Source organism: Gouania willdenowi, chromosome 2 (genome assembly GCF_900634775.1).
Source record: "Gouania willdenowi chromosome 2, fGouWil2.1, whole genome shotgun sequence".
In the NCBI taxonomy this organism is placed as follows: domain Eukaryota; kingdom Metazoa; phylum Chordata; class Actinopteri; order Blenniiformes; family Gobiesocidae; genus Gouania; species Gouania willdenowi.
This window is the reverse complement of record NC_041045.1, coordinates 13,038,909-13,058,697: the sequence shown is the minus strand read 5'-3', so window position 1 is coordinate 13,058,697 and position 19,789 is coordinate 13,038,909. Positions and strand designations below refer to the sequence as shown.

Sequence of the window (19,789 nt, the reverse complement as noted above, 5' to 3'; positions counted from 1 at the left end):
ATCCTCATCTTGCCCTAAAAAGGCTATGTCACACTCTGAGGTTTCATTATCTGTTCCGGAGTCACTGATTGCATGTCCCTCCGGCCAGTCCTGGCGTCACTGCCTAGGAGTTTGCCCGAACGACGTATGGTCTGTTTTTTGCTTTTTTCTTGGGCAGTCTCTTGCCATATGTCCCTCCTCATGACAAATGAAACATTGTCTTTTTTCTCGATCTATTTTTGCTTGTTTTTCCTCATCAGGCGTTCTGGTGCGATATGGCTTTTTTCCCTGTCTTTTAAACCCTGAGCGTTCGCTCATTAGAGCTGCAGCCATGGCCTCAGCCAATACATTAACATTAGCTGATTCAGTTTTTGCTTTCTTTTTCTCAGTGACTTCATAAGCATGTTCGGCCCATTCCATTAGCTCTGGAACAGTGAGGGTACGGTGTGTGACACAGTTTGCTTTTATGAAATCTGACACGTTTGGCAACAAACCACTAATTAACCACATTTTTAGCTGTATTTGGTATGGATTATCCACCAGCGGAGAATGAGGAAGCCCGCTATTAGTCCTAAAAACCGTTTCTAAACGGGCACGATATTCCATTGGCGTCTCGTCTGATTTCTGACGACACGCACTTATTTCTTCGTGGCTTGGGGGTTTTGTGTAAGTCGCCCTAGTCACAGGTCCCTTTGTTTCTTGTCCTGCAACTGCTCCCCCCTCTTGTAAACCCCCTGCGGCCCCATTCTGTTGCTGATTTGTCTCCTCAACTCTACGCGGTACACACACGGTCACATCAAAAGGCTGTATTTTAGCTGCTGCTAACTTCCCTGCAAACCCACAATTTTTGTACCAATCTTCTAAATAGCAACAACTACCGGGATACTTTCTCTGCATGAATTTCACATCATTATTTTCCATCAATGCTTTACGCTGCGCGTTACCCATGTTCTCAGCACGGGATTTACAGACACCGTTACAACAAAGAAACACCACAAAGAAACAACACACAAAGAAACAACACACAACAACTCCCGTCTGCCCTCTGTCCCTTTACCACGCCGTGTGAGTTTTACGTCACCCACCACGGTCTTCACTCCCCGTTGTACGTCACGGGTACTATGGTGAAAAGAAACAGCTTCTCACCTCGTCAGTGTTCTCCCTGGTTCGTGGGACCCGTCACTCCCCGTCCGGGTCGGTGCTGGAACAAGCTGTGACCACCCCTGCAAAGGAGGGGGTGCCGGCAGTTTTACTAATGGTCCGGTTGCGCCCGCACCGATCCAGACGAAAAGATGTAAGGTCCCGGGTTGCGGCACCAGTGTATGTTAGGTCTAAATACGTTAAGACCGTTGCTAAAATGTGAATGTTGGGTCTAAATACGTTAAGACCGTTGCAATCACAACTCAGGGAGAAAAACACTATCTGACTTAAAAGGTGACCAGAGGCAGAGAGGTGCGAGCTGCAGCTCGGAGAAAAACCCAACAAAAAGAGACACAAAAGTCCGATATAAGTTGGATTGCTCTGATGGTGATGCCTCAGAACCAGGTATTTATTATAGAAAACATAGACCACACCCAGAGGGCTGTGCAACAGCGCTCTGGGTGCAGGCTTAATACCATATATGGTAACACGAAAACTTTGGGGGAGAAAAAGGCTCATATGTCCCTGCAGTGGGTCACATACCCCCACACTGGCCCAAACTAGTTTAAACCAGCTATGGTGGACAATGGATATGTTTTGCAAACACACACACACACACACACACACACACACGCAGTTAATCATGGATAATTTCATATTCTAACTATCGTTTAATCATTTAACTATAACTAATAAAGTAATAAAAACCACACAGACTATAACATATCTTACAATTGGAAATTAGGTTTTTGAGTGACCCTTATTTTTTTTATTATTATTTTTTTTTTTTTACTTTTTCTTTTCTCTCCAGTGAGCATCGGATGCAGACTCGCTATTTAAGGCCCCTACGTGCTCTCCCTCTGCCCTAAATGGTTTGGGACGGCCTTCAATATGGAGGAGCCTCCAAGTGAACAGGAAAACTGATGGATATGCTGCCTTTAATTGCACTCGGAACCTGGATAAATCCAACCAAACGAAAAGTGCAATAAAACGGCCTTTGACCCTGTCAGAATAACGTCTGAGCAAAATGACGGCGCAAAACAGTCACTTTTTCCTCAACTTTTACTTTTATGTGTCTTTCAATTTGGCATTTGTGTTACTAAAAGTGTCGAATAACTTTGTAGTAACATTTCTGCGTAAGTAGTGATGCCCATTGTCTATTCGGGCAGTCGGGCATCCGGGTAAGTTGTGACGTTTCCGCCTAGCAACGCCAGTCGCCATATTTGTTTTGGGGGTAAAACAAAGTTAACAACGTATCGACCATGCCGAACAGCTGTTGTGTGTTAGGCTGTTTGTCCAAAGTAAAAAAAAAAATATATTTTTTTTTTTACATTGTCACAAAAGAAAGAAAAAATGAAGAAAGCACTGGCTTTCCCGGTAAAATTGAACAGTTAAGATCTGAAATGAGGATTTTAGGGGAAACAAACTTGCCTCACGGGTTTAAAAAATGTATAGTACAATTATTTTAACTTTTCCTTTCCAAAATACAATCTTTTGGACTCAAAACCTCATATTTTATCGTATCACAGCCGTAGTGAGCTGGCTAGTTATCCCATGAGTGTCTGGGATTAGTAGGGGAGCCCAGCAGTCGCAGAGGGCAAACTGTGAGGTCTTGTGCAAACTCGGAGACCACCTTTGTTAAAACTTAAAGGTTTCTGAAATGTTTTTGGCACAAACGCACATATTTCATTAAGTGTGGGTGCAAACAATTAGCCCCATACCTACAGATTATGGCTCTGGTGCTTGTGTGTGTCTTTTAAGAGCGTCATTTGAACAAGGGTTCACTTTCAACACCTTTTCAATGACACTGTTTAATTGGAAGTTCTACTTGGCGTTTTCAGGTAGGTTTAAGGCTAATTTTTGCAGATACTAAAGAAGGAGAAATCATTACAATTTTTCGGAAGAATGTAATAAAACTAAGCCTAATGTGAGTTTAAACTGAGAAGCAAAGCTTTGTGCAGATGAATAGGAAGTGATTAGTGCGGTTTATCACCTCTGAGTTTAATAGGTTGTTCCTGGCGATGTTTTCTGACGGTAAAAACATTTTATAAACAACCACAGAATCGCTAAAGCATCAGTGACGAGTCCTCTGAGACACTGTATTTACTTTAATTGGAGATAACATCCTGACTACGTCCTGTTTCCTCCTCTGTTTATACCGTATGTTGGTCCCACTGGGGTCACGTTCAGTTATCATCGTAAAGACTTCACACAAAGTGCAGACTGTTGCTTGAAACCCTCGTGACTTCAGTGGCAGTGATTTACGCAGTTTGAGGCCAGAGTTAAAGGTCAGGTAACAATGCTTTTTCCCCAAAGGTTTGGAGACTTTCACCACATTTACAATAATTGAGCCTTTTTCAAGCCTGTTATAGACAAACAGCAACCAAACTAAAAGGGAATCATTCGATTTTACGGACTTTGGTCAACAATGGTCCCAGTTAGTGAGTTAATAAAAGAATATGGCAGATTTTTCAGCTTCCCTGAAAAGAACAAACATTGGAGTAAAATTCCTTGCGGTGATGATGAACTTCAGATGTGCAGTAAATAAATACATAGATAAATAGAGAAGGAAAGAAAATAAAGGAGGAAAGGTAAGAAAACCATGTATTTTCTTTATAAAATCCCACTTTATGTCTATAATTACTGGCTAACTATAGACCAATCAGTAGCCTTCCGTTCATGGCCAAGATCATTGAGATTGTGGTCTTCAACCAACTGAGTCATTCCTTATCCTTCAACAGAATATTTGATTTATAAGTTTGAACACTGATTCTGCAAAAGTGTCTGTTCTCATTCTATTGGATGTAAGTGCTGCATTTGACACGGTAGATCATACAATTTTGTTGAACAAACATGGGTTGAACTAAATGAAAAAGTATTGCAATGGTTTAAGTCCTACCTGGAGGAACGCAGTTATTTTTTAAGCATTGGAAACTTTGAATCGGAAAGATTACCAATGTCCTGTGGGGTTCCTCAGGGCTCTGTTCTTGGACCCCTCCTGTTTAGCCTTTATATGCTTCCTTTACGCAAATGACACACAACCATATCTATCACTGAATCCAGATGACTATGGTCCCATAAAGGTGTTGTGTGACTGCTTAGAAAAGGTAAACTACTGGATGAGTGAAAACTTCCTTCATCTAAATCATGATAAGATGGAGGTGATTGTCTTTGGTAACAAGGAAAAGAGGACTGCTGTCAGCGAGTACCTTGAGTCTCGATAAAACCTTGGTGTTCTGATTGACTCAGATCTGACATTCAACAGTCAGATCAAATCTATCACAAAAACAGCCTTCTACCACCTAAAGAACATCAAACAGCTACAGCTGGTTCAGAACGCTGCAGCTCGGGTCTTAACCAGAACAAAGAGGTCAGAACACATTACTCCAGTTTTAAAGTCTTTACACTGGCTCCCAGTCAGCCTCAGAATAGACTTATAATAGGTCTCTCAGATCTATGGACAGAGGTCAGATAGTGGAGCCCAGAGTTCACAGCAAACATGGTGACGTTGCTTTTAGTTGTTATGCTGCAAAGAAGTGGAACAAACTGCTAGCAGAGCTGAAGTCAGCATCCAATGTGAACGTTTTTAAATCCACGTCAAAGGCACTCTTTTGCTCTATTGCGTATGACTGAGAGAGATATGTTTAATAATTTTATTGTTCATTTAATTTTCTACTGCTGGTTTTAATGTTCTTATTGATTTTTAAGCTGTTGAATGTTTTCTGTTGCACTTTTTTTTTTTTTTATCATGTAAAGCACATTGAATTGCCTTGAGTATGAAAAGTGAGGTGGCTATACAAATACATTGGCCTTGCCTTTATTTGATTTGCATGATCATAAAAGCAGTATAAAACAGGAATGCTCCAACACAACACTTCCTCCCTATAAAGGCTCAAGCGTACTCGGGCGGACTCCGCACACAACGTACTCTGCGCAGACAGTCCGCTCTACTCAGAGCTTACATACTTGGGTGCACCACCGCGTAGTAGTTTCCATTAAAATCCTTCATGTCCCATGATTCTTAGCACTTCTCTGTAGTGCTTGTTCTCCTGGGACGTGTTTTCAAATTGTCTCGTCTGTCAGTCTCTCCTCTAAGCTTATGTTCATCTCTCCTGCTCTGTTTCACCAGGAGGCTGAAATGTAGGTCGGAGTTACATTTAATGCGAATCAATACAATGCCGAGCAGCGTTTTGCGTGACACCAACTATGCGGAGAAGTTCTCGCGGTAGTAAAATCTTGAACTTTGGCCTGGCTTTGCGGGTGTCCACCCGAGTATGTTTGAGCCTTTAGTGAGCATTCCTTTTTTTTTTTTTAAATAAATCACATTAACTAACCACTAAGAGATGCATATTTAAACCTGAACACTCTAAAACAGACATGGACAATTGGTATTCACTCCATGGACACACAGACCTTTCTTGGATTATAGATAGATGTCATGTGACAAATTACACCCTCATTACAGGATTGAGCTGCTGCAGGTGAAAAAAATCTTGATGAAAGAACGCTGTTCAATAATCATACTTTCACTTAAAACATTCCCTTATTATCCTCAGAGAAATGTTGTCATCTGCATTTCTTCAACCCCACCGGACCTGCTGGCGGGGGCAGCTCCAGTTTCCTTTACTCTCACGGGTCTAAATGTTGTAAAGAATGACTGAATTCACACATTCTATACTTCTCTGTAATCCTAAGAAACTCAGCTAAAACTTTAGCCAACCCACACTCAGAACCAAAGACCACAGCACACACACCAGGCCGTTTTCTTCAAAGAGGGGAAGGTCGACAACTCGGCAAACTCTGCCTTTTTCCACTGCTGTGAGTCACAAAATAAACACAAAGCTCTATAACAAGAGTCTATGTGAAACCACAGGTAAACACTGCTTGTAATGCAATATTTTTGTGACAGCCGTACATTTGAAATACATTATTAATCCCTGTTTTATTATTTCAAAGAATAAAATAATACATTTATTACATTGCATTGGTGCATCCTCTTCTGCTCCTCGACGAAGGAGGTTGCATTTTTTTCTGCTCCCTTTCTCCCACCCTTATCTGTCCTTGCTGCTGCTGCTTGTTTTGTCTGATCTTGTGGATCTAATAGGAGCCTCTCTCTACATCTCAATCCAAAACCGAAATTATGGAATTGATCAGTTGGTCTCTCAATGCAATCGACCAATTTTTTTGACAAAAAGATCGGGCAGTGGTGAGCCCGCCTGTCCGTGCGGTACATTTGCGGCTGAATACGCGCTCGACTCTTGGAACAAGTGGTGAATTGTGTGTGGAAGACATCTACATGATTGGAATTATGGTAGCAGGCATGCTGCTGATTGGAGCTGGCAGCTTTCTGGCCAATCAAAAAGTCTGTATTACGTTGGCAGCTGTTTTGGGATGGCTGCCAGTCATTTCTGATGGATGGAGCAGGGCTCTTAATACCCAGACTCATGTGATGAAAGTTTTCAAAAGTAAGCAGGAGGCTGCTTTGGAAGTTTACGAGGAATTGAATCCAACTTGGAGAAGTTGAATGCACGGCTTGCAAGTTAAAAAGGGCATCTTATTAAATTACTGCTAGAAACCGGGACTCAAGGCTATCAAAATTGAGCTAGCTTTAGTCAAAAACAAATCGCTTATCATCATTGACTCCCAAAGTCAGCCGTCAAGGCTGTCTCATCTATCCACCAGGATGCTGCGCAGAAAGACGCTCCGTCCCCCTCTTCCTCTCCCACACTGCCACCTGGAACTTTGTTTCTGAACCAGATCTACTCAAGGTTGTCACACGTCATCAGAATGGAGAGAAGGGATTACATTTCAATGCCTTCATTGGCCCTCCGTCCACCCTCTCTCCCCGCAAGCTATAGGAGAGGCGGGTGAAGCGCCCATGAGAGGCTGCACGCGTGAGCCCCTTAGCGGCTGCCTGCAATTATTTCCTTTTCTCCAACCCAAAACCTCAATCCCCATCCCCTTAAATTTAGACTTGATTATTTGTTTTTGTTTTCTCTGAATGTGACATTAAATCACTGTCATAGAAATGCTAATGAAGCTATGAATAAAAAAGAGAGCAAAGTTACATTAACAACGTCAATAAATAAATTAATTCAAAAAGAAATGCTCAGTAATGCAAACTTATCAATTACTGTCTGTTGCAAGGCAAATGTGTGATTTGCTTTAAAGTGGAAAGATATTGAGGGACCTAATTGCAGTCAGTGGATTAAGGAAATGAAATGTCTTGCAATCTAGCGTTATAAAAACTGGCTTGTATAGTCAGAGGCCATTTTATGAGATGTGGACTCCTTTCTTACACTTTATGGATGACCTAAACATACATTTGCCTGCGACTAGACAAGTACTGGTGCCACGACCATCATTGTAACAAGAAGACCTGTGATTTGCTATTTTACCTCTAGTTAAGTTTTTCTTAACTATATATATATATATATAATTTATTTTTATGTTTTATTTTTATTTTATTAATTATTTTTATTAATTTTCTATATAGTCATTCTTATCTATGATCACTTACTTTTTTATGTGATTTTATTTTATTATTATAATTGTTTTTCTTTCTTTTTGCCGATAATCTTGTATTGCTGAGAGAGGGAGAGTTTTTGTGAATTATTGTGTGTGTTGTTGTTCATCCAATTAATAACATTTTATTTTTTTATTATTATTTTTACTGCTCACATGCTTTTATTTATTTATTATTTTTTAATGCTCACATGCTTTATTTATTTATTTATTTTATTTTTTAATGCTCACATGCTTTTTTTTTTATTTTAATTTTATTTTTTGATGCTCACACGCTGACTTACATCCGGTCCACCTTTACTACGTCCCGTCACAAGCACGCGCACGCAGGATGCGACGAGAGCGCGCGCGGACCTTGTCAAATCATTTCGGGTGACGCGCGGTCGGAGGACTTACATAAAATACACCGAGGACTTTTGCCCACTCTTCTCGCCCATAAAAGTCTGTTTTTTTTACCTACGGAAGCGCCTAAACGGTGGATTAGATGACACATGTGGATGTACTTTTGTCGTCTGGTGGATTTTCGTGAGGAAAAAGCACTTTTTCCGTCAGTGGGCCGCGGGGAGTCTGGCTCGGTCGGTTTCCGGGGCATGTGAGAGTTTTGATCGGATCTGGATCTGTAAAAAGAGCCGAACAGGGGACCGAAACTTGTCCTTTTCCACCGAGGCTTTGTTTGCTTGGAGAATACTGCACAATGCTGCAAAACACGGCGCTGTACGCCGCCAAGAAACGGAAGAAACCCGTCCAGAAGATGTAAGTTCTAAGCACTCAATCGTTCCCACGTATTGACCTTTTTAACCACATTCCCCACAATGCACCACACCTACTCATTAAAGGCCTTCTGGTCCAGTTTAAATATGTATATGAAGGCCTGTGCATGCACCCTGTGTCCAGTTTGTATCCTCAGCTGTGCAAAGTTCTCCAAACATGCATTTTATTCATGGACAGCTGGGCGATAGTGACTAAAATTAATATTTCAATGCTTTAATTTTTTATTTTTCTGAAGATGACGATACACGATATTAATCTCGATAATTTTAATTCAAATTAAGTCTGACCAGAAAGAGGGGTTCAATTTGCTAATACAAAATACCACACAGGCTAAAATATCATCACAGTGCTTTAAGATTTGTAAAAACAAACATGGGCAATTAGCAGCTACAGAAGTTAATGCACAAAATACACAAAATTATTACAAAAACACGACTGAACAGAGAAATACACAAACGAACAAGAGAAATACTTAATAGGACAACAAAACACAAAAAATGGAGGAAAAAAAATGCACAATGGGACAACAAAAATACATTAAAAAAAAACCAAAAAAAACCAAAACAACAACAACAAAAGACACTAAAGAGAAAAAATACACAATGGGTCAACAAAAATCCAAGAACAACATGCATAACCAAAAAAATACACAAAAATGACTAAAAGATACCCCAAATTACCAAAATATACACAAAAAACTACAAAAACACACAGGACAACAGCATACACATAAGGAGTATTTAAAAAAAAAAAAAAACGCAATGAGACAATGGGAACAGTTCCACAATATGTGCCACTTTTGCCTTTTTTCCCTGTAAGGGACAGTACATGTGAGTGACGTTTGTTGTGTGTATTGTTTAGATGAAGGTCTGTGTTAGGACGCACTGATAAATCCATCTAAATGTTCTGAGAGTGAAAGCAGCGACTCCTAAAACAAGTATTTTAATACAATAGAAGCTAAAAAAGATATATATTGATGTAAGCAACATTGTAATTTTCTATATCGCCGAAATAGAAAAGTCGATACATCTTGAATCTCGACATGTTTCCCAGGCCTAATTTCATGCTTCACAAAGTCTATTTTCTGTGGCTGTGGTCATGCAGCTTGTTGCTTCAGTATTTAAAAAAAAATCTAATTATATCAGTCTGCTTCTTCAAAGGCTCTCCTGCAGCCTAGAGTCTCTAGCCCACATAGGGCTGGGCGAAATGGACAAAATCTCATATATTGATATATATATATATTTCTCAAAATGGCGATATACAAGATAAATCTCGATTTTAAATAAATAAATAAATATAATAATAATAATAATTTAAATGCAGTTTTACAAGAAAGACAATTCTAGGTTAATTTCCATGATGCGAAATGCCACACAGGCACATTTATTAATAAAAAGCTGCACATTATGTTCCACTGTTGGCTTATTATCCTGTAATGGACAGCACGTGTGAGTGAATTCTGTAGTGTGGCTTGCTTAAGCAATCTTGTGGTCAGTACCCCATTTGTGGTAGCGAGACACTGGGAGGTGGTCGCCAGAATAAGACTAAGAAAAACTAAGAATATTTTCTGAATTATTTCAGCCCATTTTCGCTTATTTTTTTAACCTTTTTTTTCTGCTTGACATACACAGGAATACGCTGCAGTTGAGGATAACATGGATTATAACATCACTGCTCATCACTTTAGTAGCCGTGGAATCAGATATTTTTGTTTTACTTTATGCAAGACAACTCAAAAACTTTATTGAAAGATAAAACGGTTTTAGAATGTTTTTGTTCAGATTGACGTGGTGACAGATGATGTGTAATTTGGGAAATAAATGATACTGAGTGACAATAAATCATGTTTTAAATACAGAAACCTGTAGTCCGTCCAAAAAAAACTAGGTTTACATCAAATATAAAGCCAATTGTCATTATCGAAGGCTGTAAAAGCAGAAATAATGGAACTAATGTATGGACATCAACGGCAGCAAGTTTGGTGATAATAATAAACATTAGGCCAAAGATACACGTTTTGTACAAAAAAATTCAGGCGGAAGCCCACTTTTCCACATCTGTTTGTAACTGTAATTTGTCAGTCAAATTGATTCCAATCATTGTTACTTTTATGTTTGACCACTAGATGTTGAAATTTGGCTTGAAATAAACATGTCCATTTTTGTTCAGGTCTCTGCGGTGCCATGCGTAATGCTATTTTTGGTTCCACTCTTTGGTGGCGTTACGCATGGCTCTTATTCAGCAATGCTTTGACCAATCCAAATGATTAACACAGCGTTGTAAAGTTGAGAGCCTGTAGAAATGGATGATATCAAACACTATGGGGGTGGGCTTTAGGCTTGGCCAATCACAGCTGGGTAACGGATGGACTGACCATTTTACGCACGAGCACTGTGCGCTCATTGGACAGATTTGTCGACTGAGAAGTGCTTAGATGAGTGTAATTGTGGTGTCTATCTGACGGTTGGGGTTGAAGAGGTTAATTAGGGCCCTGTAAATTCCGTTTTTATTTTTTCCAAATTCCATTTTCCACTTTAATTTTTGTAACTTTTTACACTTGTTTTACCACCATAAAGTGTGTGCTTATTCTGTCGGTGAATAAAATACCATCAAAGAAATCCAAAAACACTTAGATTTATTGATGTAATCATTGCACATTTTTGTTCAGTATTAAGTAACATAAAAAAATGTCGTGCAGAAACTGCAATATTTTATTTAATTTTTTTTTTTTTACAAGAGTTCAAGTAAAATAAATCATTCAGGTCCAGATTGTTGTTGTTGAGGGATATTATTATGGCAAGCTGGGAAAATTTTGAGTAGTTACATCTGTCCATGAAGACAACATCTACTAGAAGATATTGGTCTTCAACTCCTGTGAGGAAACAATAAACAATAATAATAAAATGCAATTAAACAAGTCAAAACAAGTGTAATTTAAAACCATGTATGAGCTACAATTAAAAGTTGTACTGAAATTGATTATTCTGACTGTTCCTTTATAATTATTTATGTCATATAAAGATGTATGAGAGAAGCGTTAATTTCACCCAAAAACGATAAGATTACCTTTATTTGTCCCACAAGGGGAAAATTGCACAGTTCCAGGAGAGGATAAATAAAAGAAAGAAAAAAAAAAAAACAGCATTGTAAAAAATATGATTTATACAATACACATACATGGGCCTGTACACAGTGCAGAGATAATTTACTCTCAGGGATCAATGGTTTACTAATGCTGAGCAGTTTTATTGATTAAATTTTGATCAACTTCATTTAAATTATCCTAAATTTATCCTGATGACATCATTGCAGACCATGATGATGAGACAAAAATAATTTGACACAAAGATGCATCTGTCAATAGTGTGTTGGCAAAACTTGCAAATAAGCATATCACCCGATGCATAGAAGTCATGTGGGAACTGGTCAGCTCTGTATTTTGGAATTAGAGATGAATTTCGTAATTTTTTGGCGGTCTTCGTCTGGGTTTCTGGTGGCCGCTTCGACATGTTGTTTATGTTAGGACAGGAGGGTGGTGGCGGTGCAACGAATGAGCGGTCCGCCGAAACAGTTTTCATTGGTCAATTCCGCTCTAGTTAAAGCCCTAAAGCGGAGAGGAGTAGCTTTTATCACAGCAGGGCCATAAAAATGTGATGTCATTAGTCATTTTCAGTGTTTAAGTTGTTGTTTGTTTTTGTTGTAATTTTGTGTATTTGTTTTAGGGCAATCTAAAATAGATTGGGGGCCATTTGCCTTAAAGGTTTCCTCTGAAAGGACTTGACAGGAACCGTTGGAGGTCGCGGTTCTTCTCCAAATGAAGGAGAAATGGTTTTGGCTTTTAATCAGCTGGATCACATTGAAACGTCCCTGTTTAGTTTTTAAACGTGATCAACAGTCATCAGCCTGTGGTTTGTTTGCTTTCCACTAATTGACGGGTTTGTTGTGGTTCCGGGCATTTCCAGAGAAGATAGATCTTGAAAGTCTTGGTGAACATTGATCTGAAAGCCTTGAAAAGCATCAATGAAGTTGCGTAAAGATGGTCCAAAGGGTTTCACCACAGTGCTTTGATGTTGTTGGATTTAAAAGCAGCAGTCCTGCATCAGACAGTCCAGTAAAGTGCTGTGACATGTCTTCACCATCGCTCTTGTCGCACGCTGATTAAATGGCTTTTTTAAAGACCAATAAAAAGCTGTAAACAGCCTGTAAAGTGGCTCACCCAATGCTCCATTCTCTTGAGCTTTATTAGAACCCACCACGGGTATCTGCAACACAAAGTCCGTTTGGCTCATCCTGAAAGTTTTTGTAGTTTTAAACCCATTGTAGTGCTTTTCAAAGCTTTGTTTAATAACTGAGATGCTAAACTAGCCGCATGTTATTGCTTTGATGTGTGCTGACCTATTTTCTCAGTTTACACTTTCCAGTTTTGTTTTTGTTTCATTGTATGTTTAGATGACTTTACTGGCCATTAAACTACCTGAAATCGTACCAAACATTCTAAATAGTGTTTTTATATGCTTCAGATTTACTGAAACGGGATGTTGCGCTGAAATCACGTGAGATTACGTCCCAAGAGCGGGCGATTTTAACGTGCTATGCAAATATTAGCACAATTAAATAGTTGTTTTTGTTAAAAAGCATGATTAAAAAAAATCTATTTTGACATTTTTTTAGCTTGATACAATAATCGCGTGGTGAAATCAATCAATTTTTTTCTACACCCTTAATTAGAAACACATTTTAGATAAAGCTCTGCATGCATTTTCAACCTTTTGAACCCTTAACACATAGCAAGATATTTTCATAAGGATTATGGGCGGGATTGGACATTTATGACACTTTGTGGACATTTCGTAAGCCGTTTTTAAGTACAGTTGTGATATTGTCCAAATGTCAGATTGCCTTTTCCGTTTCAGAACATTACTTTCATTTTCCTCAATCACGGAAAATCAGACGCCGGAAAAATGGCAATACTTTATTTTCTTAAAATGTTTTTGAATTACTTTTTTAAAAAAATCAAGCAGGAATTGCAATCTGACACTGAATATAGCCTCACATTAGGGCTGAACAATATGGACAAAATTTCATATCTCGATTTTCATGCCAGATATCTCGATATCGATACGATATGATATGACAACGGGTTCAATGAAAACCAGGCATTTTTCAGAAAAATAAAAACATCATGATACAAAAAAATGTGGAAAGTGCAGTTTTATTTTTAAGAACTCACTGCCAGTCATCAACATTAAGATAAATTATGAAAAAATAAATTAAAAATTAAAACATTTTACTGCAGCTCTGCTTTAACAATAAATAACAAATGCAGCAGCTGGTGGAACATTGAAGGTGCATTGAAGTGCAACAACATTTATATTCTTCAAAAGATCACATAACTGTATACAGAAAATGCATTTGCTCCTAACAGAACAGAGGTAGTTACAGGCAGCACAACTTCTACAGATTCTTTGCCAAATAGATGTACAAAATAATTAATTATTATATTACAACAGCTAAATAACCACATAATAATGCAGATTGTTTCCTCTCACGCACACACGCACACGCACACGCACACACACACACACACACACACACACACACACACACACACACACACACACACACACACACACACACACACCTACCTCTTTCTGTCTGAAAGTAATTAAAAAATAAAAATAAACATAGCAAAACGTACCTATTGCCAGGTGTAGCCTGTGTCCAAAGCACTGAAGGCGCGTCCAACCATTCACCTCCAAAGCCTTTATCATGTTTGATGCGTTATCAGTCGTTACGCAAACTTGTTGGTCCTCCTTCAAGTTCCAGTCTGCTAACGCACCTCTCATCTCCTCCGCTATATTATCCCCGGTATGCTCCCCGGGGAAGAATGATGTCTGCAGACAGCGGGTCTGGAGTTCGAAGTTGGTTCGGTTGTCCGGCTCGACCACAGGTCCGTGGTTGTGGCGAAATGATCCATATCATGGAGCACGGATTCAACATTCATTTTACACTCATTATAATGTTTCGGAATGGCCACTTGATTAAAATGTGTTCGGGATGGTATTTTATAACGCTTGTCCAGCGTCCGAACCACGACCTGCACAACACCTCACTCTGGTTAACATCGTCCTTTCTGAATCCAAAATACCTCCAAATTATGGAGGATGATCTATGTTTTGGCACCAAATCAGATTCTGCACTGCCACCGGCCGCATTATCTCCCGCACTCATTTTCTTTCTTTCTTTCTTTCTTTTTAATTTATCCGCTGTCTCTGTCGTGTGTGCGCGCTGGCCTTAGCGGTGCATTCAAGGGCACTCGTTAAAGTGATGTTTGTTGTAACTGCCAGAGTTGTATGCAGGGCGAGCGGGAAGAGGAGAAATCTATATCGTCTATATCGTTACTTTTTTCGATATTCATATCTTGAAAGTTCATATCTAGATATAGATACGATAACGATATATCGTTCAGCCCTACCTCACATGCGTGTTTTGGTAAATTATCACAGAAATGTCAATTTTCACACAAAATATGATGTAATGCGAGGCAATTTGATGGACTTCACCCTCTGAAATGGAAATATCTATATGAGTGACACAGATTAAACCCTCGCCCACATGTATTCATTGGAAAACAGGGTCTCTAATGTGAGTGTATGCAAAATCATAGGCAAGTGTTTACTCCATTATTAAGCTATTTTAAGCATTTGAACGGGATTTAAAAAAGCTTTTCAGGCATCAATAACCTAATTGTAAAAAGAAAACCCTTATTTTGCTTGGTATCACCATCTTGTCCCCCACAGCTGTGGGGGACAAAAAAAACATTGATTTGTACAACAAATTCAATAAACTCGCTCATAAGTAAATCTGTATGCTAATGAATGCAGCTTTGTCCATGTTTCGCATTTTTGAATAAATGTTGTTTAGTTTGTTGGTTTTTTTTTTTTTGTCGTTTGGTGTATTTTTCTGTAATGTATGTTTTTTGGAGTCATATGTATTTTTGTGTCTTTTCTCTGTCTTTTTGTGAATTTTTTTGTATAATAATTGTTTTTTGTTGCCATTGTAGTGTGATTCTGGAGTCATTTTGTGTATTTTTGTATCTTTTTTTGGTGTAGTTTTGTGCATTTCTGTTGTTGTTTGGTGTATTTTTTGTATAAATATTTTGTGTTTTTTTTTTTTACTCGTTTTCATATTTCTGTGGTCGTTTGGTGTGTTATTCTGTAATGTATGTTTTTTGGAGCCATTTTCATTTTTTTTTGGACTATTTTGTGTATATTTACAATTATTTTGTCGGGTTTTTGTCATTGTGTGTGTTTCTGGAGTCATTTTGTATTTTTTTTGTGCATTTCTGTTGTCATTTTGTGTACTTTTTGTATAAACATTGCTTAGTTTTTGTTTTATTTTACTAATTTAGTTTAATGTGAGTGAGATTTTAGTGCATTTGCCCTCTTATGCCTCATCACTATTAACTCATAATACAGGCTAAAATGCATTACCTTGTTGAGGCTCCTACTCCGTTTACAGAAGTGGTTTTCACTTGAGGATGTTTCCTTTCCGGTGCTGCATCATCGTGGAAGTCCGGTTATGGTAGACGAGATCCGTGTTACAGTATCTACACTGGACTATGTTCTCCTCTTTGAAAAGCATAAAATGGTCCCACACTTTAGACATTTTCTGTCTTTTTTGCACTCCACCGGTTTCCCACATCTTCCACCAGAGAGAAAATGATGCCCGTCGATGAATTCAGTCCGGGTGAAACCAGAGACTGCGTACACAGCGGCCGTGATACAGACTTTGGTGACATAAATTAAACAAAGCTTCGTGGCTGAAAATTTGCTTCAAAGCTTTTTTGTAATCGAATTGTTCGAGTTATTCGAAGAATCGTTTCATCCCTACTATTAAGCATTGTTGAGTTGATTGTAAACCCTTTAGGATGATTTCAAAGGTTTTGTAAGGTCGTGATACCTAACGTTTTGAGTGAAGGAGATGTGAGCACAGAAGCGTAGGTGATTGGAACATCTCCCAGAACACACATAAAAATGTAATAAAATGTATATTTTTTTTTGCCTTTTTTAATCTTGTTATGACTTGTGTGTTCATGTTTTACTTTTGTGTGTTTTTTAGAGCCATTTTGTGTTTTGTTGTCATATTTTTGTTGTTTTCTGTATTTTTGATATTTTGGGTGTTTTTGTCTGCCGACTTTGTATGTTTTCTTTGTTTTTTGTTTTTAAATGTCTGTGGGGTTTTGTTATAGTTGTTGTTTTTTATGTTTTGAAGTGTATTTTCCTATATATATCTATATGTATTTTTTTTTCATAGCTTCTTTTGTATTAAAATACTCGTTTTAGGAGTCGCTGCTTTCACTACTTCTTAGAACAACATGAAAATCACAGTTAGATGGATTTCTGAGTGTGTCCTAAGTTAACCCTAACCCCTAAACAAGCCACAGTGTGGCTATTATTTCTCCGTTTGTACGTTTTTGTAGGGTTTCTTTGTTTATTTTTGTAATTCTTCTCTGTATAGTTGTCGCATTGTGCATTTTTTTCTCCTTTTGTTTATGTTGTTGCCCTATTAATTAATCTTGTAGTTCTTTTGTGCATTTCTCCATTAATTTTTTTGGGCCGCTAGTTGCCAATGTTTGCGATACACGCACAAGTTTTTTTTCTTATACCATTGTGATGTTGTTTTAGCCTGTGTGGCATTTTTCGTCAGCAAATTTAACCTGATAAGACTATTTATATTAAAATCATTTGAAATTTGTACCGTTTATTGCCGTTTTGAGAAAAAATATCGAGATATGAATTTTGGTCCATATTGCCCAGCCCTAGTTTTAGGAGTCATTTTTGTTTGACTTTGGAGTCGAGTCATTTTGTGTGTGTGGTCCCTGGGCTAGTGTTGTAGTAGTCGAGACCGGTCTTGAGACCGAATTTTAAAGGTCTTGGACTCTGAAGCATTTTGACTCGGTCTTGTCTCGGACTCGGGCTGCCCGGACTCGGGATTTTCCGTCAAGAGCGTTTGAGACCAGCACTAATTCCTGCTATTTTTAAACATTTTTATAATGTGATAATAACAAGGAGAAGAACGGGATAAAACAATCCTTTATTCATTCTTTAATCCACCCCGTATAATGACCGCAACCTTCCTTAATGTGACTGAGTGACGTGTGTGACACACTTGCACACACAAGCAGCAGAGAGAGGCGGGAGCTAAACATGTCCGATAACTCGTTGGTTGTGAAATTTGGTTTCACGGACCACAAATAATACATTTGTAAAAGCATAGCAAAGGGGAAACACTCTGCGGTGTGTAGGTGACCAGCCGTGTTATTTCTTGGCAGAAATACTTTTGAACACTTCCTGTACATTCAGTTGACATAAAAATCTTGTTTTCAAATATGTACAATAATTGTGAATTTATCAGTAGCAGTAGTAGTTTTAATATTTTAGTTACTTTTTTGTCCCTCAAATGTATTAAAAAGAATGTATTTATTTATATATTCTTGGTCTCGGTCTCGGCTTGTCTCGTTCTTGGTCTTGTCTTGGTCTCAGTGCATTCTGGTCTCGGGCAAGTCTTGGTCTCAGATAGTGTGGTCTTGAACACAACACTACCCTGGGCCGATGTAAAGGTTTAAATTCCAGTAGCACTCTGTTAATTAATAATTTTCTCAATTTGTCGTTCTAAAACGCCTTCTGGATACTTTGAGTGTTTTTTTTTTTTTTTTTTTTTTTAAATGTAGACCATTTAAAAAACTGTTTTTAATGTACATAGTGGAAAGGTTCATTCCTCTGAAGGTTTTTTCAAGACCTATATTGAACTATTCCCATTACACCCAGGTCTGTGCCTTTAGCATGATGATATGTGGTTCTTATAGCTCCTGCAAAGAAAGGGTAAAAAGTTGAGCTGAGAGTCTTGGAACTGAAATGACTCATTTCAAACTAACATCCTGACTTTTTCTTTTTTTTGCTCCAAGACGTTTCTCTAATCCCTTGCTGGGATTTTTTTCTTTTCACTCGCTTTAACAGAGAACCATGACAGAACCCAGCCAACACTGCGGTTTGTGTGTGTGTGTGTGTGTGTATGTGTGTGTGGTACTACCTGCATTAATCATAATCAGGACGCGGAGCGAGAGCGCTCTCACGCGATGTTTCCGCGAGGGAGGAGGGAGAGAGGGAGGATGGCGTAATCTGAGCCTGGCTCTGTTTTTTTACCTCCTCCTGCGGCCCACTGCCACAACATACTTTTTCCTGTCTTTCCCTCTGTTCCCTCCTTTTTTTTATGGTGGGGGTTGTTTTTTCCTCCTTCCCTCAACTCAAATTAACATAGTTCTGTGTCACGCAAACCCTTACGTAAGTCTGCCATGTTGGGTTTTTAGGAAAAGTGGCTGTCGGGGAGCCCATGGTTCCTTTCCTTCTGCTTTTGCTGAGGAAATGGCTGCTGTTTGAGATGTTGTGCGTGTGTGTTTAACCACAGACGGCTGTAAAGGCAGCGGCCGCAGTCAACCTCCAGGCCGTTTACCTTTTTCTTGACACCAATAAACCTATAAAAGTGGATAATTTTAATTAATGCTAATGCATGCGTGCGTGCGTGTGTGTGTGTGTGTGGAGGACAGAAGTAAAAGGACACCAGCACCTTCGGGTGTCATACAGATGGGATGTTTTCACCTGGAAACTGGTGCTCTGGTGCATTTAAGGCCAAATGGAGTCAGGTTCTCCACGGGGAATCTTTTTTAAACAGTTCCAAAGCCTTTAATAGGCTTTAAAGCACTTTTAAAGGTGTTGCACTTAACGACTCACCTAAAAAGGTCTATTTTCTGTTTCATTTTAAAAGCTTTTTAGAAGAAAAAACTGTCAAGCACCTAAGGCTCCAACATACTCTTAGACTCCACCAGGCCAATTAAATGCAAAGCTCTGACTTCTCCGTGTAGTTGGTGTCACACAAAGCACTGCTCGGCATTGTAACGACCCACATTAGATGTAACACTGACCTGCATTTCACCCGCCTGGTGAATCGGAGCAGGAGAGATGAACATGAGCTTAGAGGAGAGGCTGGCAGATGAGCTACAACAGTAGTGACACCTTTAAAACGCCTTGCCTTACGAGGACTACAAAGAAGCGCTAAGAATCATGGGACATGTAGGATTTTAATGGAAACCGAGGGGTCCTCATCTGATCGAGAGGTTGGGGGTTCTATCCCAGGGCTATACTCGTCTATGGCCATGGTTATATGATGTTTTTTGATTTGGAATTAGTTATTCTGAATTAAATCATTCAGAATTAAAGTGTTCTGCTTTGTGTTTACATTGAAGTAGTAACTCCAAATTGAGGTTTAAATGTAAATAAGAATTATTCAGCTTTATCTAATTCTGCTTTAGGTCTGG

At 38.8% G+C, this 19,789-nt stretch overlaps 1 protein-coding gene and 1 long non-coding RNA gene across 2 annotated transcripts in view; one reads left to right on the top strand and one right to left on the bottom strand.

The window, feature by feature from the left end:
- LOC114473686 (uncharacterized) overlaps positions 1 to 18,618 on the bottom strand; it is a 41,042-nt gene extending 22,424 nt beyond the window's left edge. Inside the window, exon 1 of the long non-coding RNA XR_003675284.1 lies at positions 18,508 to 18,618. This is a non-coding gene — a long non-coding RNA (uncharacterized LOC114473686). The remainder of the gene's footprint in view (positions 1 to 18,507) is intronic.
- Positions 8,008 to 19,789, top strand: part of LOC114473661 (aryl hydrocarbon receptor-like) — a 69,863-nt gene continuing 58,081 nt past the window's right edge. Inside the window, exon 1 of the mRNA XM_028463428.1 lies at positions 8,008 to 8,397. Coding sequence (XP_028319229.1) covers positions 8,339 to 8,397 — 59 coding nt within the window. The 5' untranslated portion in view covers positions 8,008 to 8,338. The remainder of the gene's footprint in view (positions 8,398 to 19,789) is intronic.